This window comes from Numenius arquata, chromosome 12 (genome assembly GCF_964106895.1).
Source record: "Numenius arquata chromosome 12, bNumArq3.hap1.1, whole genome shotgun sequence".
NCBI classification, from domain to species: domain Eukaryota; kingdom Metazoa; phylum Chordata; class Aves; order Charadriiformes; family Scolopacidae; genus Numenius; species Numenius arquata.
Window position 1 is genome coordinate 25,282,406 of NC_133587.1, and position 24,212 is coordinate 25,306,617.

At 36.1% G+C, this 24,212-nt stretch overlaps 1 protein-coding gene across 2 annotated transcripts in view; it reads left to right on the forward strand.

The window, feature by feature from the left end:
- The window catches only part of MLLT10 (MLLT10 histone lysine methyltransferase DOT1L cofactor), a 137,297-nt gene that overhangs the window by 61,036 nt on the left and 52,049 nt on the right, over positions 1-24,212 (forward strand). For both annotated transcript variants that reach the window (XM_074156954.1, XM_074156955.1), the window contains exons 9-11: positions 84-179; positions 8,088-8,343; positions 10,407-10,973. In XM_074156954.1, the coding sequence (XP_074013055.1) occupies positions 84-179; positions 8,088-8,343; positions 10,407-10,973 (919 nt within the window). The remainder of the gene's footprint in view (positions 1-83; positions 180-8,087; positions 8,344-10,406; positions 10,974-24,212) is intronic.

Below are 24,212 nucleotides of genomic sequence, written 5' to 3' on the forward strand. Positions count from 1 at the left end.
TTGATAATGCTTGATGATATGTAAAATGGGTTGTGTTAAAGATGAAGCTAAACTTAGGTTATATTCTCTTTTATAACTTCTAGAAATATAAAGAGAAAGATAAACACAAGCAAAAATATAAGAAGCAGTCGGAGTCCTCACCATCCTTGGTTCCATCTCTTACTGTAACTACAGAGAAAGTAAGTCAATGTGGCTTTCCTCCTATTCCACTTCAGTCAGTTATGTTGAAATTCTATGATGTAATCATTCCAGTGTATGCACAGGAGCTTTATAATGGCATAGAGTCTATAATTGTCAAGCACACTTGGTATTTTTTCCTATAATGTAAAATCCTAAAATATTTTGAGGTTTATAATATGGAGAAAGGCTTAGATTTTTGTAATTGAATAGTGAGTAATTTAATGATCCCAGTCAGGGGCCACTGATATTCCTGTAAGTTTTATTTCATTCTCAAATTATTAAACATAAGTTTTAGAAAATCTTTCCTTTGAAATTCCCTTGTGTGTGCTGAGCTGTCACTGAACTTGTAAGCATTTAAGCTGGTAACTATGAAATTATCATAGAATAGTTTGGGTTGAAAGGGACCTTTAAAGGTCATCTAGTCCAACCCGCCTGCAATGAGCAGGGACATCTTCAACCAGCTGAGGTTGCATAGAGCCCCATCCAACCTGACCTCATGAATGTTTCCGGGGATGGGGCATCAACCACCTCTCTGGGCAACCTGGGCCAGTGTTTTACCACCCTCATTGTAAAAAATTTCTTCCTTATGTCTAATCTGAATCTTCCCTCTTTTAGTTTAAAGCCATTGCCCCTTCTCCTATCACAACAGGCCCTGCTAATTACAGCTCATGTTTTGTATATTTGTAATATCACGTTGCCTTTTTAGTAGTCTGCTCCATTAGGTTCTGTGATTTCTCCTTCCTGCTAATGGGCTAGCAAATACCTATATTGAATGGACAACATAGAGGGTTAAATAATGACAGTTCTCACTGTACTCTACAAGAATCGCTTGCGCTATCCACAAAAGAAATGACACTAATGATGGTATTGCAGAGTGGGCAGCAGTATTGAGAAATGGGTTTTCTGCTTCCAGAGTTGGAAAACATTTGTCCCATTCATGTTTGACATGCGAGTTGAGGAATTGTGGTTTGAATTAATTAGCCATCAGTATATGAAGCACTGTTTTTTAGCAAAGATGCTGAAGCTTGTGTTAGCTGGATGTAGTTTGGTTGCTGAGATGCAATGTCAACATTTGCATACACCAAGACCTTGTTGGATGGTTGGAAACAATTGAAGTACTGACCTTCTCTAGTCCCTGGAAGTATTCCCTTATCTAGTGGTATCAACTTCAAGAATCATCACCAAGAAAGTTAGTTTTTTATTATTCTTTGGATATTTCTTTATTCTCAATAGTAGGACTATTAACTTGAGGGTGTGTACCTGTTAACATCCCATTATTTGTGACTCACACTTCTGATAAGTCTTGTTTCTGGTTCTGCTGCATTCTTTTCGACACTACTGTGTCAATTGAAACTTACTAGTCAGTGGTTTTCTGAAACTCCCAATAACTCTTTATTAAAAAAAACAAACAAACAAACGTAGAGTCAATTTGCTGCTTTGCTGTTTTGATTTAAGAGCGATTAGACATTGCAGTTGGTGAGTGTGACAGTTTTTATTGAAATTACATTGTAGAACTCTTTGAATAGTATTGACTGGTTCATGTGATATCTTATTTCATTTTACTAATTTGTCCTGAACATGTTCTTCTTAAGTCTGAGAAAACTTGTAAATGAGGGAAGACCTTGTGTGGGATCTTCCTTGAAAGTTTACAGTCTTTGTTTGTGTTTTGTGCTAGGTATGATCTTATCTTTCTTGAATTACATCCATTTTGTACTTTGATTATCTAATCATCATCATAAGTTTTAACAAAAAGTGATACTACTGTATATTTCTGTAAAAGTGAAAGAAAATATATTGAAATATATTGAGTCCTACCTATTAACATATGCTTTCAATGCTGAAGACACAGTTGGGTTCTGTTTTTCTGCTGACCTCTAATTGCTTTGTTCTCCCTTGTCTTTTTCTAATTACAAGGTTTAGGACTCAGTGGTGTATGCTTCAGTAAGGTGAACAAGAGTAAAATGCCATTTTTAGCAGACCTCTATTTAATCCAAGTAAAGATTGAAAATCCTGCTGAGTTGTTGGCCATAGTGTTAAGCAAGATTGTACTAAATATGTATGTATAGCAATTCAAATATTTTTTTTGTCTTATGTCTATAGGATTTATAATAGGAACATTTTTAATATTTTTACGTTCTTTTGAATACCTAATCCTCGCCTCTTTGTAGTCTTAAAAATCATTAAATAGATGGATGATAAAAGTGTTGCAACTCCTATGGTCAGGAGCAAGGTAGAACTAGAGCAAACACTAAAAAGAACGGGAACTCTCTGTAATTCTAGAACCGAAATTATAACTGAATTAAACTAAACCAGAAGTATTCATTGTGAAATTTAAATATCAACGTGAGTCCTTTTAGTTTTCTTTTTTTAACCTTTTGCATCCTGTGGGTTTTTTCTACCTAAGCTATCTGTTTTGTTTTCTACTTTCTCTGTATAATGTGTCAGATCATCAGGAAAATTGGTGTACATTATTTTTAAATGAAGTTACTAAGTGTGATTATGGTTTTTTTTAGAAAGTATCTGCTGGATATTTGGAAGTGACTTTTGAGGCTATTTCCTTCAGTTATCGTCTTTTGATTTTTTTTTTTTTTTTTCCTAAGTCCTTTTGGCACCATTTACATGTATTTGCTTTTCTAGGTTATAAATTCATAGCGTGTTTCTCAAAAATTTGAAATTTTAATAATAAAACTATTTTTTTCTTCTGAGGTAAATATTTGGTTCAGAATATCGTATTAATATGTTACTTCTTGCGTCCTTTTACATAGAGTTGTCAGAATTGATTTGAACTTGATGTCTTTTTCACAGCAGTCTGTCTTTGCAGTGAATAGGTTATTTTATCATGGTATATAATCACTTCTGCTACTGGGTTGTTCCTGTGGGGGGAGCTGGAATTTGAAACGAATTTTGTTTTTCCTTTTTAAAGAAGTTGAATCCTTTGTGATACAGTGGTAATGGCCATTTATGCAGGTAATGCCTTAAAGCATGTTTTTATCTGGATGAGTGATTTCTTAAGATAGACTCATGAAAGGCTGCAGAATAAGCTGTGGATTTACATTATGTGAGTTAGTATACTTGGTTTGCCTGTTTGTTCTGAAAAATCTAATTCCAAGAAATTTTACTAGAGGTTCCAGTGCAAATGCTGTCTTGAGATACGAGTATGCCCTTTGAGAGGCATTTTTGTGCATCCCTGTGCTGTCTCAGCAAACACTGCTTAGTCTGGATCAGTTAAGCTTGAAAAATTTTGAAATAAGAAATTCTTAACTACTCTTTAATGTACTAACAAATTTTTCGCTTTTCTCTTGGGGCATAGATAGTGAATGTTTTAAGAAGGACTAGAATAACTTAGGAATTTGAATACTCTCTCCGCCTCTTAAGATGAGGTTTTCTTCTGGCTACCTTCTTAATTGGGAAGAGCCATCAGCCCTTTATGTGGTCCTGGTAAAAGCTTTTGTCTCAGGTTTTGAGCTTTGGCTAGTATAGAGAGTTTAAAAATGTGTGTAGTTTAACAGATACAGAAAAATACAGTTGTCTCTTTCTTTTGGGAGGGAGTGTTACTAATTAAAACAAACCTCCAAAACATTGATGTACATAGATACACAAGACAGTGTATCTGTATTCAAACTGTAGCCAGTGACTAAATAAAAGATATTGCAAACAGAAAGTACAGCTGACTAAATTTTATCTGGAATAGTAGAGATGACGATGATAACAATACTCAGTTCACCTTAACTATCAGCCCAACCTGGTTCTCAGCGGAGCCGCTCAGATCCTACCGCAGTGGGATACAGGAGAGAATGAAGAGAGTAGAGGAACCTCTATTTGGTATGACTGAACATCACTCTCCTACAGCATGCGTGGTGTTTGTGGGTTATGGGACATACTTGTACATGTGCACCTTGGTTATTTTTTTGGTTGGTTGTCTTTTTCTTGGACCATGTGTCATTTTTGTGGAGGATTACCTGCTGTGGTCCTTCCCTTCTCTGTGCAAGAGTACCACCTTGTACATCTGTGTTAGGGGTAAAGGCTTCTCACGCCTGTCTAGAGCAAGAATGATTGTTACGCCTTTACCACAAATCTAAAGCTTTCCCAGAAGTTTTACACCTTGCTAGAGGTGGGTGGTATAACTCTTCAGGGTGCACAGTGATATATGGGGAGCGTAAAAATGGCAGTAGCTATCTGTGCACCAGGTGGGCAATGTGAAAGTGCACTTTTTGGGGAAAAAAACCCTGCAAACTGGTTTATGGGAAACATAAAGGAACCCTGATACACACAGAGTTAACTTGATAATTGCACTAGCAAATACTGATTGATTTTTGAGAACAGGATTAACATTCATGAAATAGTCGAGTCCTCCCAAATAAACCAAGGAATGGAGGTGGGTGAGAGCATCCGGGGAATCTCCTTTTTTAGGGGATGTCTATACTGAAATGAAAGAAAAAGACTGACTGCAGTGTGAGCAGTGAAGGGGGGAACCTTGAGTAGAGTATTCCGTGTGCTGGGGGGGGACAGCATTGTAAACTCAGGGCCAGGGGGGGCACTGCAGAGGCTGAAGCCGGTCAGTCAGTAACCAAAGGTGTTCTGCCTCTATCCTCAGACCCTTGCCCACTGCCACGCTCACTCTCCTGACCTCAAAAAAAACCCCAAACAAACAAACGCTATAGCTTTGTCATGGCATATTAAGATTTTTCTGAGACATTTCTGTTAGGCCTTTGTCTTTTTGAACCTAGCATTTTAGAAAAGCAGTTTGTTTAGTGCTATGTAGGTTATTGTATGAACCATTTAGCTTAATAATCTAAAGCTTGTGCTGTAGTATTACCTTACATCCTATTCTATATCTTGTGGATATCTCTTCTTAAAGAGACTGATGTATGTAGATCTGGTTTAGGGTACTTTGTTGTGATTAACTGCTTAAGGTAAGGAATATACCCTGTGAAAAAAAATAATTAAACAACTAAACAAATGATAACAATTTTACTTTGCTTAGTGTATATTGCATCACATCATTCAAGATAATCTAAGTAAGCATGTAGCTTTCAGTACACTTTACAGCACCTTCCAAAACAGAAATATCTGTTGGAGCAAAATTTTCAAAAGCAGAACTGTGATGTGCATGCATATTTCCAGTAAATCTGCTAAGAACAGGAGTCAGGCGTGCAACCAGACTAAGTCTGTGCACAGTATATGCAAATTAATGCCTACTTGTCATTGCCTGGCCAGTTGGTAGAGTGAAGTTAAACTCTTTATTTCCCTTCAAAATAAATAAATAAAAAAAATTCCTGCAGGAATGGAGAAGAGGTACTATAGATAACATCAAACTGTGATTGTTGATACCTACAGAGAGTTATCTTTGCAATTAATATTCAACTGAGTGAACAGGAGATAAGAATTAGGAAAGGAAGGAATAGGATAAGAGGAGAAATCCTGGATCCTAGAAAAAGCCTGGCTTTTGGTTTGGGTTATTGCATGTCTGGAAACCCTTTGTTTAAATGACCCAAATTTGAACCACTGCTTCTTAACTCAGGTCAAGTGACCCATCAGTTTCAGGAAAATTGAGCATACTTGTGGACTTCATAATAGTTCAAAAAGTTAACGAGTAAGCTTACCTTAGAATTGACTCCATCTTCATTGGAAACAGTGTCCTGGTTTGATCAACACAGGACTAACTTCTCTTCTAATTCTTGGGAAAACCGCACTTTTAGAAGACTCTAGTGTCTGAAATTGTGGAAATATCGACTTTATAGCCAGCCAGGCTCTGTGGGATTCAACGTCTTGGTGTTTTTGAGCCTTGCCGGGTGCAGGGACAAGGAGGAGCGAGGCCTGGGCCCTTGACCCCAGCTGGCCAACAGGATTATTTTATACCATGAACGGCACATTCAATGTTAATGAGGAAGTTTTCTGTGTAGTTCTCTCTCTCCCTTGATGGCGTCAGTCCAGAGAACTCCTTGCCCCGGTGCTGGACCCAGGAGTCCTTCCCTTCCTCCCGAAGCCGTAGCACTCACAGTGTCCGACATTTGCTGTCCCCTGCTGGGAGTGCACGGCTTCCTGCTGATAGAACTGGCCGAGTATAATGTTTTATATTGGTATTGGGATCAATACTGGTTCTTTAGTATTATAGTTACTTATTTCATCTTATCCTATTAAATCTGTTTATATTTCAACCCTTGTGTTCTTGTTTTCCCTGGTTCCCCTTCTTGGGTGTGGAGGGGTCATCGGGTGATAGAATAATTGTGTAAATGACAATAAATTGTTATGGGTTTCTCAAACCATAACAAACGGTTACCAGTGTAGTAATATGGAGTTGAGGTAAATTATTATTAACATTGTACTTTAACAGACTTACAGTGATTTTTCTTCACTGTTATTCAGAAAATCCTTAATATCTTTATATTGCAGTTCCAAATAATTCATACAGGGCAGTACACAAATAGAGTGAAATTTTCATCTTCCTCAAAGCTTGCATATTTAGTTGTCTTCTGGCATTTGCAACTGAAAATTAAATTCTATGTAAGGATCTTGGCTGTTCTAGTAAAGATAGGGAAAACTTTTTCTACCAGCTATACAAAGCTGTATGTAAAGATGTGGGAATATTCTGCTGTAGGCCTAAATTCAGTGAGCATCTCTATCAAAGAAGAGAAAATGTGTGTATATGTTCAATTTTAAGAGGCATGTGTTTGTGTGGTCTCTAATGGAGATCAACTTAGATACTATTTTAAACTCTCTTCTATAAAGAACTGGAAAACAAACTTAAGCTTGTTTTGAACAGATGAGTAGCTTCTAGTTTGATCCATATTCTTTTGTTGAAGAAGCTTTATACAGCCGAAAGGCTATTTTACTAGCTGGTTTGAGTATAAACAACATCAGAATAGTATTTCCCTTTTCCTAATTTTGCTTTCATTTTCTTTCTTCTGTTATTAAACTTCTGCTATTAGAAATCCTTTTTTTTAATTTTATTATGAAAACAATTACATTCCTTTGTGTGATTTTCTGATGCTGTGCCCACAGTTTCCTTGCCCACCTAATTACTTTCTGTGAACCTATTTTGACTATTGTTCACCCATATAAACAATTCTGAAAAAATTTAATGTGAGAATAATGAGCCTAAAGATAAAATTTTTGAAAGCCCTGTCAAGAGTTTACGGGTGTAGGGAAAAGTCCGTAATTCTTGGGAATGGGTGGGGGTTGAAGAAGAAATCTGCATTGGGAGCTCAAGAGCGTGTTAAGCTTTTTCCTTCCTGTCAGGCAGCAGGTTTGTCGTAGGTAGCCAGTCATTCCTCCACGTGTCTCGGCCAACTAGAACTCATGTGTCTTCTTTACTTGATGATACTATTGTGATGGTGGAAAGCGAAGACAAGAAGTAGTAGTTGGTAGTTGGGTAGTTGGGGTAGTTGGGCCTGTTGGAGTTGATTTTGGTTTGGTGTTAAGAGTATAAAGTCTTAAAAATGCAAGTTCTTAGGTTCTGAAGCCTTCAAATCAATTCCACTGCTGATGGAACGTTTCCAGTTTGACAAAGCAAACTGCATAAAAATTGTATTTCCAGAAAAGCGTGAATAGTCTCATATTTCCTTTTTAAATTTTAAGTAGTAAAATAACAATATCCTATTTAAATAGAATGTAAAGACTGTAACCATAGATTTGAGGTTAATCCTTTGACCTCAGTGAAGTAAAAATTTCAATCCAAGCCGACATTGTTTTTGTGCATTTGTCCCAGAAAATGAAGTTTTATACTCTTCAATTGTTTGCTGGAAATGTTAACAATTCAGTTTATTTAACTCTTGCTATTGCCAGTTATCTCATTATTTGAACACTTCTAAGTTTATTTGAAAGAATGAGTTCTTTTAAACAGCTTTTCTTAGTTTTTTGTGCAACCTAATTTTTTTCTTATTTCTTTTCTCTTATCAAAATGCTAGACATACACAAGCACTAGCAACAATTCCATGTCAGGCTCCTTGAAGCGGTTGGAAGATACTGCAGCTCGATTTACAAATGCAAATTTCCAGGAAGTTTCTACACACGTTTCAAGTGGAAAAGATTCTTCAGAGGCTAGAGGGTCAGAGAGCAAAGGGAAGAAATCTGCAGGTCACAGCTCAGGTCAGAGGGGAAGAAAGCCTGGTGCTGGAAGAAATCCAGGAACAACTGTGACTGCAGCTAGCCCTTTTCAGCAAGGTATTAATTGTTACGCTGCAACATGACTTCTGCTTTGACATGAATTAGAAATCTTACATATTTAAAACTTGAAAAGTGGTTCATCCTTTATCCTCAATAAAGAGAATTTACTTTGGGGAGAAAACTTTTTTTCCAGGAAAAAATATTCATTGTGATAACATGAAAAAGGTGGTCATGCATCTTTAAAGGGCAAAACTGGTGCTTTTGTTAAGACTGTTAAAGTATTCTCTTTAACTGCTTAAACCAGAAGTTTCTTTATGTGCTGAAAAGTTAGTCGGGTAAAATTTAACATATGAATTTGAGTCTAGAGGTCGTTCTTAGCTCTTTAAGGGAATACTGCTTCTGATTTTTAGTTAGTGCATAGTAGAACGAAACAAGTACCTAATGTGTAGGATGCGGTGGCCCCTAAATAATTTTTCAAGATGCAGACCTTTAAAATATACTATCTTCTTCAAAGTGAAAGCCCTTTTTACTTTTTTTTTTTGTAATTGAAATACATAAGCAGAAGATGATTATGTGACAAATATATGTGGTTTATTTACCTTATGTAACAAAAAAGTTAGACATTTTGAATATGCTAAAACCCACTCAATGCACTGTTGATACTTCTAAAAAGCAAATTTTATTATGGCATCTTTGTCAGAGTCGAAGAAAGATTAAAAAATTTTAAAAGTATATTTTTGATTATTTAACTAATAAAACATGTTATTTTGAAACACAACAAATTAGACCTTTTATAACAATTGTTTTTCCATAATTTTCACTGTGGCATGTAGTAGCTGACTGTCTTTTCTGCTTTATGATGTTGCTGTTTCTTTGAGTTTGATTATGTAGTCAGCATTTTTAAATTTCTTGAGAACTCTTTCAATATTTCAGGCTTTTTTACTTGAAAAAACAGAAGTATTGGTTTTGGTTGTTTCTTTTTTTTTTTTTTTTTCAATTCTCAAAACTTTGAAAAATACCTTCTGGAATCCTGCATTTAAGGAAAAATGTTGCTCACTGCAGATGGCAAAATAGATCTTCAATATGTGCATGTATTTTCTTTAAAGCTACGTTAAGTGAAGTTGATGTAAGTTATTTAAAATACAAAACAACAATATTTTTATTATTATTTTTAAATTGCTGTATTAATGTAAATTGTATTTTAAATGGCATTCTTAATGTTAATGGAGTACTAATGATAAAACAGTAATTTTTAAAGGAGTGTTTTTATTCCTAATGTCGTATTTGGGAGTGTTTTCTTGATGGGATAGTTGCTGTCAGTCTGAGTTCTTCAAATCAGTAACCCACATGCACCCACCCATATAAAGTTAATGAATTTCAGTGAAAGTAGGTGTTTGTATTTCCTAAGCGTGCTTCATTTTCTGTCTTGCATGCGCTAACACAGTGATGAAAAGACTGCATTCCAAATATTACAGAAGCAGTGTAATTCTGTTACACAGAAGATCTTTATGGTTTTCTGTCAGTGCTATACAAGTCTTAAAATGCCAATTTTATACACTTTTCTCCACTTCCTCTCATGTCCTTTTGAAAAATACCTCTTCTGTGAAACAGCTCCTCAGCCAGGGTAAATTAAGTGCAATTGCTGTTCCCTTGACCTGTGTCAGACCCTTGATTTAAGTAGAATGGTAAGGAAGATCGCAGGCATAGTGTACATGGGGTCATAGCACGTTTCTGTCAGCCTTCTTTTTATATATGTGAGTGCTTAGAAAAAAACTGCTCTGACTTGCACCATTTGTTTGTTGTGGCTTCAAAACATGAGGGATGTCCAAGTTGCCAAAGCAGCAAAGTTGTTATTCTTCTTTTACTCATTTTCAACCTTGTTTGTGCCCTAAATTCAAATCTGAATCTCGGATAGGAATCGAGAATCAGATCCAGCAGAGCGAAGATCAGCAGGAGAAGCAATGAGCTACCTTAAAAATAAATTCTTTAGGTCTTGGTAACACTTCTCATAAAGTCCTTGCACTTTAAAGTTTTGTTTTCTAAAATGTTAACCATTCCCATCAATTTTCATCAACTATAGGAAAAAAATAATTGCACTTTTTCTCTTCTTTCTTTTTTAGGAAGCTTTTTGGGCACTCCTGGGAGCATAAAGTCATCCTCTGGAAGCTCAGTTCAGTCTGCCCAGGATTTTTTGAGTTTTACAGACACAGATCTGCGAAGTGACAGTTTCACGCATTCTCAACAGGCTTCGTCAACCAAAGATGTACATAAAGGAGAGACTGGGAGTCAAGAAGGGGGTGTCAATTGTTTCACTTCCTTAATTGGTCTCCCTTCTTCATCAGCTGTTTCCCAATCTAAAAACTTTGACAGCTCACCTGGAGACATAGGTAGTTCAAGCCTTACTTCTACAGCATATAAACGAGCTCAAACATCTGGAATAGAAGAAGAAACTGTAACAGAGAAGAAACGGAAAGGAAATAAGCAAAGTAAACATGGGCCTGGTAGACCCAAAGGAAATAAAGGTCAAGAAAGTATTTCCCATCTTTCAGTTTCTTCTGCTTCCCCAACTTCATCTGTGGCATCTGCTGCAGGAAGCGTGACAAGCTCTGGTCTTCAAAAATCTCCAACTTTGCTCAGGAATGGAAGTTTACAAAGTCTTAGTGTTGGCTCATCTCCAGTGGGTTCAGGTAGGCATTTATTGGATTTGTTTTCTTACCTCAAAATATGTCTTTATTATTTAGGCCATAATTCTGAGTATGCTTGTCAAGAACAGAGTATCTTTTAAAATATCTTGAAAGTTGCATTGGGAAAAACAGTAAAAATTAGAATATGACGTTGGAAGAGTAAGTTTTGTTCCATTTATAGGTGCCAGTATGCTGCAGGTGGCTGTAGTAGATTGACCTGTGTATTGGCCTATATGCTACATAAATGCAGGTTTTGAGGCTGGAGGGGGAAAAATAAGTTGCATGAAAATAGGTTCTTTGGAAATTGATGAAATGAAAACGTGACAGGTTTAGCAAAAATAAGTGATAGTTTATACAGACTATATCGTCTGTATGTTCTGTTACACAAAGAAAACAAGATCAGTACTCAGGCATGCCAGCTGTGTTGAGTATGTCCCTCAATTATTTTTTTCCAATTTAGCTTAATTAACAAACAAAATGTCTATATGGAGAATTATAAGCTTAAACATGTAAAAGGATATTCTGAATCTGGACCCCTGTGCAGCCGGATGACATTTTCATAATCTTGTGTGCTTTTTAGCAATTGAAATTGGCTGGTTTGTTCTTCTTCTGTTCTAAACATTACGTGCATTTGGGGCTGTGAGAGGCTTCCTGTTCCCAGCAAACCTGTGTGTGGAATGACCCTGCAGAATACTGTATCTACCAAAGTCTTTTTTGCTTTGAAGTTTCTTTCAAGGCCTTCGTGTTTGGATAAAAATTAGCTAACTCTGTGATACCTCATTCTTGTAATTTTGAAATTTTGTCCTTTTTGTTGTTCTAGTGGATTTCTTGCTTAGTTTTACCTTTTTTTTTTTTTTTTTTTTTTTTTTTTTGAAAGAGGAATGGAACTTCAATATCTTTGTAGTGGGCAGGGCTTTATTTTTTATATACTATATTTTCACTGTATAAACAAGAGATACTTCAAAAATATATATGCTTCAAGAAACAAAAAACTTGATGTTTGTTTAGAACAAGGCAGGTGCTTAAAAACTTGATCTCAAAACAACATTGTTTTAAATCTTTGTTAGATATAGGCAAATGATTTTTATTATGACTCTTAATGGCAATAGCAGTGGCAACTATATTAAAAAATATTTTTCCTGTGTTGAAATCGATAGGGAGAAATAGTATGTGACAAAACTTCCTAGTTCACTGTCCGTCTTTTTGATTAAAATGCAGTTTTAAACACCTCCTATCTGTTTTGGACAGAGATCATCCAACAGATTAAGATCGGTGTTCTGATGATTTTAGTATGAACGTTCTTATTCCTTTGTAAACCCTTTGAGGATTATGTATTGTTGTGGTTGGGGTAACAGATGGAAGTACAAGATACTGGTTTGAAGTGAATGACTCGTATTTCCCACCTTATATTTGTCTTAAAATATTCTGGTCTTGTCAGCTCCTAGGACAGGGCTTTACCTGGCCAGGTCCATCCTTGCTTCCTTTGTCCTCTGTTACATCTCTCTTTTCCATCTATAAAATACCGGTGATAATGTTAAACTTCCTTTGTAAAAAAGCTTTGGAATACATTGATGGAAATACCGAGTAGATTTTATTACTTTTATCATGATATTCAGCCTGTAATTTCAACTCTGTTAAGCATACTTAGATTCCTGCTGGCCAGTGTTAGACCTATCCTCTAAAACAGTGATATTTTCTGAAGGTGCCAAAGAATATAAATGAAAATGAACCAATCAACCAAAACCCATCAACAAAATCACCTGAACAAAAACCTGAAAACCCAAAGAAACAAAACCGGATGAGATGCCTTTGCCTTCAAGCATGAGCTGTAAATTCATCCACAAACCTCTGCTTGACTCTGAGCATATTGTTTTAATGTGCCCTTCTCCCCCGTTTCCCCTCTTTCTTATGGTTGTAGTGCTGCTTTCCTCACTTCAGTGTAACTGTTTTCTGGGTTTAGCAGTCCATTTACAACTTTGTTACAATGGGGAAGGGCGTACAAGTATTATCAGAAACATACGTTTTCTCAGGTATGATGTGCTATTGTTTCTCTTTGAAATGTCTCTCTTACCCAGTAACAAAATATGACAAGTGAATCTAAACGATTTGACCCAGAACCCCAGATAAGATTTTGTGCATGTGAATGTAGTGAGAGAAAATACAGAGGAGGTCAAACCAAAAAGTTTTTACTGACTTTTATTTGGAATTGCCTTGTTCCTTCAAAGAAACAGAATTGGGAATAAGTTAGACCGTACAAACCGAAGCTTTTTCAGCACTTTTAAAACACTTTTTCAACAATGTCCTCCTCTTTTTTTTTTTTTTTTAATAACCTTCTTAACTGTATCTATCTCAAGCTACCATTCATTTTCCATTTTCTTAAGTGTACTTGTTGAGATTCATAAAAATTGTGAAAATCCTTACTTCACAGATGTGTGATAATCCTGTCCACAGTTAATGTTCAAATTTGATGAAATGTGAAGGAAAGCTTATTTTAAAAGGTAATGTAGATTAATCATGTGCTATTTAGACATTAAACGTCTTCCATAAAACTTTTATTCAGAGTAACTACATCCAGCACGTTTTGTGAAAATATTTGTCCTCTCCAAACTTTTTTCTAGTCCACAGAACTTCTCTTTTCCTGCTTAGTAAGAACAGAGATGTACCATGAATAGTACAAGGCCATGTAATTAAAAGCTGTTAAAATACATACACTCAGGTTGTATTACAGTTACCATGCAACTGATCTGATGCTTTCAGAGTTTTGAGTACTTGAATGTTCAATCTTAATGTGTGTGCAGTGTGCCCAGGTGGCCAAGGAAGCCAATGGAATCCTGGCTTTTATTAGAAAATAGTGTTGTATTAGAAATAGCGTGACCAGCAGAAGTAGGGAGGTGATAGTCCCCCTGTACTCAGCACTGGTGAGGCCACACCTCGAGTATTGTGTCCAGTTTTGGGCACCTCAATACAAGAGAGATATCGAGGTGCTGGAGTGGGTGCAGAGGAGGGCAACGAAGCTGGTGAAGGGCCTGGAAAACAAATCATATGAAGAGCGGTTGAAGGAGCTGGGACTGTTTAGTATGAGGAAGAGGAGACTGAGGGGAGACCTCATCACTCTCTACAACTACTTGAAAGGACACTGTAGAGAGGTTGGTGCTGATCTCTTCTCACAGGTAATTAATGACAGAACGAGAGGGAATGGCTTCAAGCTCCAACAGGGTAGGTTTAGACTGAACAATAGGAAAGAATTTTTCACAGAAAGAGTGGTCGGGCATTGGAATAGGCTGCCCAGGGAGGTGGTTGAGTCACCATCCCTGGATGTGTTTAAGAGACGTTTAGATGTGGTGTTGGGGGATATGGTATAGGGGAGAACTTTGTAGAGTAGGGTAGATGGTTGGACTCGATGATCCCAAGGGTCTCTTCCAACCTAGACAATTCTATGATTCTATGAGTGTTCTTCATAATTTTTTCTGAAATGTATTTCTAATCTGATAGGAAACACTGTATGTGTTACTTCAACAGTGTACTCAAAGGAATGGAAATGAATTTTTAAAAATGAGATAAATTTTAGTTGGTAGGGTGATAAGGAATTTTTATATTACATTAACATTTTTCTAGTACATCTGTTCCTGTTGCAAAAAAAAAAAAAAAGCAGCAGCTTCTTTAGCCAACTTTAGCCAATACCAGCTCATTTACATACTTACCTTTCTGCTGGAAACTCACAAGTTTGTTGTGTAAGAAAACGTAAGTCAATTGTCAGTGGGAGTTATATAAAGCTGATACTGGTTCCCCCAAAATCCCACTGGTCTTTGGAGTGAGTTCAGGATCCAAAGTTTTTAATAGGGGAGGATTTCACCTGAACTCTACAGTTCCTCTGGATTGCATCTGAGCTCTACAATTTATAGAGCTGTTTAACTTTTTTAAAGTCACACTAGTTGTGTTCTCAGGATTAAGTTCTTTCTCATCATACTTCTAGGGAATAATACTGAAAGATTTCTAGTCTGAAGTGTTGTAAAGCAGTGATCCCTTCTGCTGAAGGTTTTTATTTTTTACTTTTCACAACAGTGGTGATCAAAGAACAGAAAACCTTCATCCAGGGATTGAGAGAGACGAGTAGCATCTTGTCTCAATGCTCACCTCTGCTAGTAGCAGATTCCAAGATCAAATGTTTCTTTTACCATACCTGCACTTTACTGCAGCGGTAGTGCAGCAACTAATAAGGTGGTGGGAAGAAGAAAAAAAATACACTTATGATAAATAATTTTCATACATTCTGTATTTTTCTGTTTAAGCAGTTTGTGCAGACTCTGGCTTCTCTTTCTTTGGAGTACACTCCAATGTGTGAAGAACATTTCTGAAAACTTGTGTCCCACACCAATAGGGGAAAAAAAAACCATTTTGTGTGACATACGGTACCTTCTGGCTTTTGTGGAATAGTGCAGCAAGGTAAAATGAAAAGCAATCAAGTGTTAGAGGCAAACTGAAATTTCTGGTTTATGGTAAAGTTCTTGCATAGTTACCTCCAAGTTCTGCGTGGATACTTGCTGCTGGAAGAATTACAATGCTTCGAGCATATACGGACGCTTCTCTGTCTTTCCCAATTCTGTCCTTGATTTCAAGGGAACAACAAATTGTATAGTATCAACTTCAGTTGCTAAGAGCTTCAGGGGATCATTTGCTTCAATATTTTAATTTTTGCATAATTGATTTTATGCCCTTAGGAGTACTGTAAGCCCTACAACAGCTATAAAGCAATTGTGTTTTTTTTTTTTTTTCTTTTTCCCTAAGAAGACTGCAGAAAGTTAAATTCCAAATTGGGCCTTAAAGCGGTTAGCCCGTTCTTTCAGCACCCTTGCTGTGCCCGTCTTCTGAAATTCCTTGCCACAATTGAGGCAATCTTATAATTTGTCTTCCTACATTATCTCTGCATCATATGTGTTCTGCCCTTGACCAGCCTTCAGTATGCTCTGGTTGGTAATAGTGGACAGTTTTTGGAAGAAAGTACATATCCAAATCCAGTATTGTACTTTAATACAGCAATATTTCAAACTCTGATTTAGAGACAGTTAATGCTTTTTGGCACAGGTCCCTCTGGGTTGATCTTATGCTTTATGCAGTCAAATTTCAGCTTTATATAGGAGTTTACTCAATGCTTCAGCTTAGTCCATGTATTTTATTCTCCTTTCTTATCTGATTCAAGAAGTGATGAAGCCTCTGCCAAGTGTTATGCTTCTGTGCATGAGCTGATCTTACTATTAGGCTCATTGTCATACTGATGATGTAAGAGAACTCTGAGCTCCAAAGTAGATGAGTAACTTGAAATCATTCTCATTGAGATACCGAGTCCCTCAGAACTTATGTTAAACCTTTATGATGGTATGTTTAAACTCCTCTGTAGCCTTTGACTTACTAGCTAAATCTATTGAGAGAAAGCGTTTAGACAGAATTATTCTCAGTTTGTGCTGTTATGTTTATCTGCTAGGTGCCCCCAGAAGCTGAAGCAGAAAAAGAAGTCTTGCTGTGTTAAAAAGCCAGTTTGTATTCCAGAGGAGGTAGAACAGAAAGGACAAACGGATTCTAATAGATATTAATGACCTTTTAGGACTAAGCAAACAGTGTAGAAAGCACACAAGGCAAAATTCTTGTGCAGAGACTTTCATTCTTCATATATGAGGCTCAAAAGAAATGGTGTTGGTTTGATACGAGATTGAAATGTTAAAATTGATGATTGCTGGTGTAGAAAACATGGAGACATTCATCAAGTAATTGGGATGAAATCACTTGAGGTAGTAGAAGCTTATGAAAATGGAGAGTATCGTGAAATGGATCCCCAATCAATGTTCTTAAATAAAACAGGTGTTATCAGCAGCTACAGCCAGAAGTAACAAATTGGCATTTCCTCATGATGAGTACCTCATATTTTCATATTTTTAGAACGTCAGTGTTAAATTTCAGTGAGTCTTTAAAACTGGTGAAGTTGTAGGACACTGGTGGGTAGTTAATGTTATGTAGTTAGGATGTGTCTGGTACAAGAAAGAGATGCAAAGAGATGTAATGATTAATGGTGGTTGTTGTGAGTTATGGAAAAGAACTTATTTGACTTTTTTTGGTGTATTTTTTTAATAAAAGCAGTGGTGTAGAAGATGTCTACATTTCTATTGATACAGCACAACATTATAAATATTAACACCTGTAATGATAGGAAGTCAGCAAACCTTTGCATTAAATGTAGTTAATGGTTAAATCTCAATTTAATTTTGATCTGAGAATTATTAAATCAAAGTGTTTACTTTGGAGTTGCGTTATTTCCCTGTGCATCAGTTATCAACCTTATGCTCTTAATCGGAAAATTCTTCAATTTCTGAAAAAAATCTGTGTATGAAGACCGGATAAAAAGGATCTCTTGGTAAGCAAAGCAAACTAAGAGTTTTTTTGGTGGAGCTAAAGTAAAAGATTACATCTAAGAAAGATTGATGTGCACTTGCAGGGAAGGAAGGGCTTGAAAATAAAAAAGATAAAGATGAATAATCAGTTATATCTGAGCTTCCAGTGTTGAGCTGTGTTTAAAAAGGTTTGAATACATAAACAGCAAACTTAGGTAGCTCTGTGTTCAGCAGAGCTCATCTGGTCTTCAAATACTGTGTCTAGTTCTGCTATCTGCTGTGTGTGAAGAAGAGCCACAAGAAGGATTCAAGGACTAGAAAAATCACATTATTGTAGAAAAGCGAAGGAGTGAGTTTATCTGACTATGGATGTCATATGGGGAACTGAAAACTGATACTATACTGATCCTTAACCTAATAAAAAAGGTAAAACGTGATCGAGTGAGAGAAAGTAATAGTTGAAAAACTCTCAGTAGTGGTTCTGAAAATTTAGAGGTAATGCATCTTCTAGAAGATACAGTTTAGTTGAGCATATTTATTGGATTTGCAGGTGCAGGAAGGTTCTAGAGCTCAGAATCAAATCGTGCTCGCAGAGATTCTTGTTTGGCTCTTATCTATGAACCTAACTCTGTGCCATATTATCCCTTTGGTATCTAAAAGAAAAGTTAGCAGGGTGCATCAGCTTGGCATGTGAAATAGACTATAACTGGGCAAATAATGCATTTCAAAATACAGTAGTTAATAGGGAATTGTCAGGCAGTATGGCTCTGCAGAAATTAGCGTGGTATGTTCTATGCCTTTATCAAGGGTTGGGAAGAAATTAAGAAATCTTTGCTGCTTGCTCTGGGGGTTCACGGTGATTTCTGAAAACATACATTGTAAGAAATATACTCGGATGTAATGAATAATGATTCCTTGATTAAGAAAGTTATATACCAAAAATACTAAACAGTGAACCTTTTAACAGATGTATTTTGAAAACAATTATAAAAAAACTTCTGAATAATGATGGAAAACTCAACATTATCTCATATTGAGATGCTTTAGGAAAAAAAAGCTATTGTCATCCGTGCGATACTTATTTCAAGAAGGGATGGGAAAGTTTTATCACTTGAAATTGCTCCATAAGTATTGCAGGCAGCGGAGTACTGTATTTAATTCTGATATTAATTTCCTCCTAAAATATGAATATAGGAAGGTTGAGAAGAGGCATACAGTGATCAATATTTTAAAAATATTCTTTTCAAAGAGCCTTAATCTCTTTGATAGACTGAAATATTTTTAATTTGAGAATATTTCAGTTTACAAAAATGGTTAAAAGCATGATCGTAATTGTTACAAAGGAAGAATTAATATTCCTGGTCAAGATTTTTTCATTGGTAATCACGTACTTCATACTGGTAATCGCTTCATTTTCTGGTTTTTGTTTTTTTTCTTTTATTTTTTTTTAAAGTTGACAGAAAAGTACAGACCTATAGTACTTAATTCGATGGGCTGCTGAAAGCAAGGAATGTTCAGCCTTTCCACCTTTGAAATCTCCAGGTTGCCTGACTTTCCACAGAAGCAGTGGTTTGTGCATTAGATACAAATCGGCTCCCCTGTGAACGTCACAAGACTAGAGACTCTTGGAGCATTGCTTTGAAAAAAAAAAACTTGATTCAAGACAAAAGAAAGTTTTCCTTTCTCAAAAAATTGTAGATTTTTTTTTTTTGAGTGAAAACAGATGTGAGGGCATTCTTGAAGTGAAAAAACGTCCCAGGGAAGGGAAGGTAAGTTCTAATAACTAGGGTATAGCTTGCATGTCAAGCTATTTAGGCCTGCTTATATCAAAGATGATCTTGGCAGCTGTAGAAATGAGATTTTAGTGACTAGTTAATTGTTGTATGAGAATGTAAGTGTCAAGTTAAAATGGAAATTTTGAAGATTATATACTCGAAAGTAGATTCCCAAATTATGATATGACTCTGGGCATTAGTTTCTAATTACATTTCAAAAATATATTTATTTATTTATTTATTATGCTCTGGTCGTCAAGAGAAAGTAGTATGTTTAAATTGTAAACTTGTAATACATTTCAGATTTTCCCAAGTTCCCTTTTAGGTCTTTTATTTAAAAATAACATAATGAAGATTTTGGTAGTTATTAATCTCAGGAAGAAGGCATAATATTTTTAAAAGGCTGAGTGAAAAGATTTAAATACTTATAAACGGTTTGAAATTCTGTTTTTATTCAAGCTTTGCAAATCTTGTACCCAAATACGATTTTAGTAATGAATAGAATAAATTCTGTAGGTCTAGATTTTTGTCCATACAGAATTATTTGCAGAATTGGCATCTAAATATGATCTTTTGAAAACATAATAAATATCTGTATGAACACATTGGCTTTTTGTGAGTTGTATCTATATTGGCAGAGAAGAAAATGGACTGGGGGGGGCTTAAAGGCTGCTTAAGTTGCTGTACTTACTACTTTTCAAATTTAGCTATAAATTTTTCTTGTTTGGTGAGGGAAGGTGTTCAAAGAAGTCTATGAGCTTTTTGTAAACGGTTTGCTTTTATGTTATATTTGGGCCATAAGCCTATGAAGTGCCTTGTGTATATTTGGTGTTAGGTTTGAATTCTTAATAAAAACTCACTTATTTTAGGCCTGGGTAATCTGGGTAAATGGCACTGTAAGGGTGAGGTCGAGCTGACAGCTTTGCTGTTGCCTGCATAGAGAACAAAACAAACTGCCTGCTTTTCCAGGAGTTGATTATCTTTGCAGATACATGGACTAAAAGTATGTGGCATTATCATTATTATATTTAATTTAAAAAAAAAAAAGGCAGAAAGAGAAAATATACTGAAACTTCCATTTTTGTGCTTGGATTATGTTAGTTCTTTAGCTCTTTTTATAAAACTATAAATTAGAACTTAAAATAGAGCAGCGGAACAAGGAGACACGCTGAAGCAATGAAGATTTCTATTATATCAGATGTCTTTTGTTTTTGACTTGGTATTTGCTTTAGAGGTGTATCCCTTTTCTGAAGATCAAGGGAATATTCCTTAAATGAAATTCTACTGCTGTATGGAAACTGAAGTGAGATACAGGTGGTGTTTGCTTACTTGCAACTGTTTAGCTCCCAGGATCTCCTTAAAAATTAGACTTAAACCCCCCCTTCATTTGATATCGTTTTGTATATATAGACTTTTAAATTAAAATATACATCTTTTTGAGTGTGAACATTTTTCAGCATCTGGAGTCAATTTACTAGAGTACAGCATTCCTTGTAAGTCAAATGCGAGATAGCAATCAGTCTTTTAACTTCATAAAATCTGTTAAAGGTGACATGGGAACATTAGAAAAAGTGTGTGTGTGTGGAGGGAAAAGAGGATGCTTGACTACCCCTCCTTGAAAATTGTACTTTCCAGATCTTACAGACTTTCAAGTCTTTCAGAAATCAAATATATCTGAAAAATAAGTGATGTGTATGTGTTGATAGTATTTGCAGCATTTTTGTCCCTCTGAAGAGTTGTCCAATTTATATGGTAAAATTCTTTTTTTGTTGTAGTTGTCAGTCAGACGTGATAGCACTACAGTCAGGTTTTTAAAATCAGAAGGAAATATACTTTGCATTTAAATTTTCCGTTTATTTGCTGTGAAGAGCTGCAGTATCAGAAGTTAAACTGAAAGTTGTTTCAGGAATATGATTGAGGTGACTAACTTCTCTATAAGAAGAGGCTCTGATGTCTAGAGCTGTTGATTATCATAATAATTTCTGAGATTCCCCTGTAAAGTTTTAAAAATAAAACAGAAAAATAAAGTAGAAATACTAACACAATGTAGTGGTGTAAGGAAGACTAGTTACCTTAAAATAATTGATCTTTTAACTGAAAGATGGTGCTCAGGGACAGATCCATTAAGAGTTATAGTGGACAGATTCCTGTGTTGAGGTATAGGAACTATACTATCTCTATACTATGCTCTTTTTAAACAGATATAATCAGACCAAGTGTCTGATTATCAGCTCCACATTTCCCTATGCTTCCTTCTTACTCAAGTAGTTTATGTTACTTTCTTAAACAGGTTGCGTGGAGGTGATAGGACTAAGACCAGTAGCTTTCTGAAGCTCCAGGTAGCCTGTGGTGTGGTGTGACACTGAGAGTGTCACTTGGTACGACACTGGGGCACGTCCCACAGTAACTTTTGCTCTGTAGCAAAGTATTTGAAGTCAGACGGTCCCCAGGTAGCTTCATACATGGTGGTTGGTGACAATCCAAACACTAGTTCTAGGTAAAATGATAGGAACTAATTGGGGTAGACAATTAGACACAACTGAATATTTCAATAGCTTTTTTATTTAAGAACACTTTAAAAAAGAGAAACAGCGGCTGGCTGGATGCAATGATGTGTCTTAGCTACACTTAATGACAATGCACCCCAGTGCCTTTTTACTGTATGGCAGTTCCTGATACTACAAAGGTTATCAATGCTAGTTGCTTAAAGCCTGCAAGATTTTTGTGTTAATCCACCTGGATGTGAGCTCATTTTTAATAAATCTCATCATCATAAATAAAATGCAAAAAACTGGCAGAGATAAGCCAGCATTATTTCCAGAAGATTGCTCAGTTCAACCTCTCTTTAGGGAGTATTAGGCATAACTGAAAAAGCGTTGTAGGAGTTGGATATACAGGTATGTCGTACACACAAAGCATGCTGTCAAAATACTTCGCAAAATAGTTCTTCTTAGGGCTTTTGTGGTGGCTTTGGACAAGTATAGCTCTAGAAACTTGAGAAGAGATTCACAGAAGCTGTAAACAGAGCTGGAGAATATGAACATGTGTCTGGAGCTTGTGCATGAGTAATCCCGTTGGATCCTTTGTACTTGACTTGGTTTTATATCTATTTCCCATTGTTTATTTGTTTTGAACATTTATGAGAAGGATTTCCTGATAAGAATGACTAGAGGTTCCAAGGAAATTTAAAAAAAAACCCAAACCCTATTCCCCCAAATAAATTAAAAAGCAACTCACGAGCCGTTAATATAGTTAGCTTTCATGTAAGATTCTCAAATGCAGATTTTTTTTTTTTTTTTTTTTTTTTAAAAGTGTGATAACTGTCACGGGATAATTCCTCATCTGCAGTATTTAGTGGTCAGTTACAGCAAATAGCATCCTTTCAAGGGCCAACGTCACTAGACCTTTTTTCTGCTGTGGGAGTAGTGGAAAGCTTAACATTTAACTTTGTTTTTTGTGTGCATAACCCATTCCCTTAAAAACAGGTATGAGATATTTTGAATCTAATTGAAGTGAATGAGCTGGAAATAACAAAGTCTTCCTGAGCAGCATTGATTTTAAGGAAGAATAATTGTAAGGTTTTAAAGGAAGCAATAGCAGCTACTGTAAGGATTAGATGAAGAAAGTAAGAATTCAGCCAAGACTGAAAGCGTGTAAGGCAGCAGGGATGGAAAATAAAGGGAAACAATGAATGTGAAGTCCAGCTATTACAACATAGAGTTTTTTGGCATATATGATTACGGCTCACCATCCCTAACCTTTCTTGACGCCTTAGCAAGTTGGAGTTCAATGGCTTGGCTATACGTTATAGGAGAAACCTAGGTGGCTGGGAGGGTGCTTAAGTGCAGGAAAAGTCAGGAAAGAGGTAGCTGCCAATAGAGGCAGTTATACCAGGAACCCAGACAGTAGCTCTTTTTTCCTTCCAGAATAAAACACCTTTTTTCATCTGCCTTCTACTAATTTATGGGGTGTGGAAGGGAATAGTGTTAGGGGAACAGTTCCCCTTCTGTTCCGTGCTGAGGCTTGGGGGGAGTCTCAAATTAGCTCCATCAGTCACAAGGAGGGCTGATCTAGTGTTGGCCCTTCATCATGTAACTGGATGAGGTCTGTGTTAGAACAGTTTGTTTCAAAGAAATTAGGTTAAAACAGGTCGTTTTCTTACTAGGATTCCTTGCATCTCACCTCAGCTCATGGTTGGATATTTGTAGCTATTGATCTCTTCTGTGAATCAGTATCTTCCATTAATTTGTCTAAATTTTTGAACCAATATATGCTGTTAATATCTGAAATGTGAGAAGCGAGTTTCATATCTATGCATTGTAAAAGGATGTACTCTTTTCACAGCTGTTGCCCATCATGTTTTGACACTCCTCTAAAAACAGTGAATAGTCATTAAAAATATTCAGCGTCTTTACAGTGTTCATAATTGAGACATTTCTGTCATTTCCCCTGCTATCTTTTTTTGGACCTAGATATCTTAATGCCTTTTTGTCATTCATACTATATCCTTCTTACCCATTCCAGATCTCTTCTAGTGCCACTATATCTTTTTTTGAGAAGTGTAGGTGGTATTTGAAATATAGGTGCAACATGAATTTTTAAAGCGGCGTAACTTTGCTTTGTGTTTTATTCTCTCTTCCTTTCTGATAATTTGGAACACTATATTTGTCTTTTTTGATCATTGCATGATAGTCTCTTTACTTCCTATCGGGAATCTTAAGGATTCTAAAAAAAAAAAGACTTTCAAAGTGTGAGTCCTTTTCTCACATGTTGATTCCATTGTAGCGTATGCTTATTGTGAAAAGTTCATTCTGATAAGCATAGTAACAGACTATTAAAGATTAATTCACATATCCTGGAATTGACACTGTTCTGTTAAGGATTGTATATACCATGAAGGTTAAAAAGGCTTTTTTTCCGCATCTAGTAGCTGCAGTTGGAGGGGGTTCTGCTGCTATTTGTTTTTCTTGTCTTGGTTTTGTGTATGTTCTTGAGTTGCCAGCCAACTACTTGTGTTAACCCCGTGTTGCTGACTAGGTCCTACTGAGCTGTTTCGTCAGCTCTTTAACTGCATCTCTTCCTCGTTT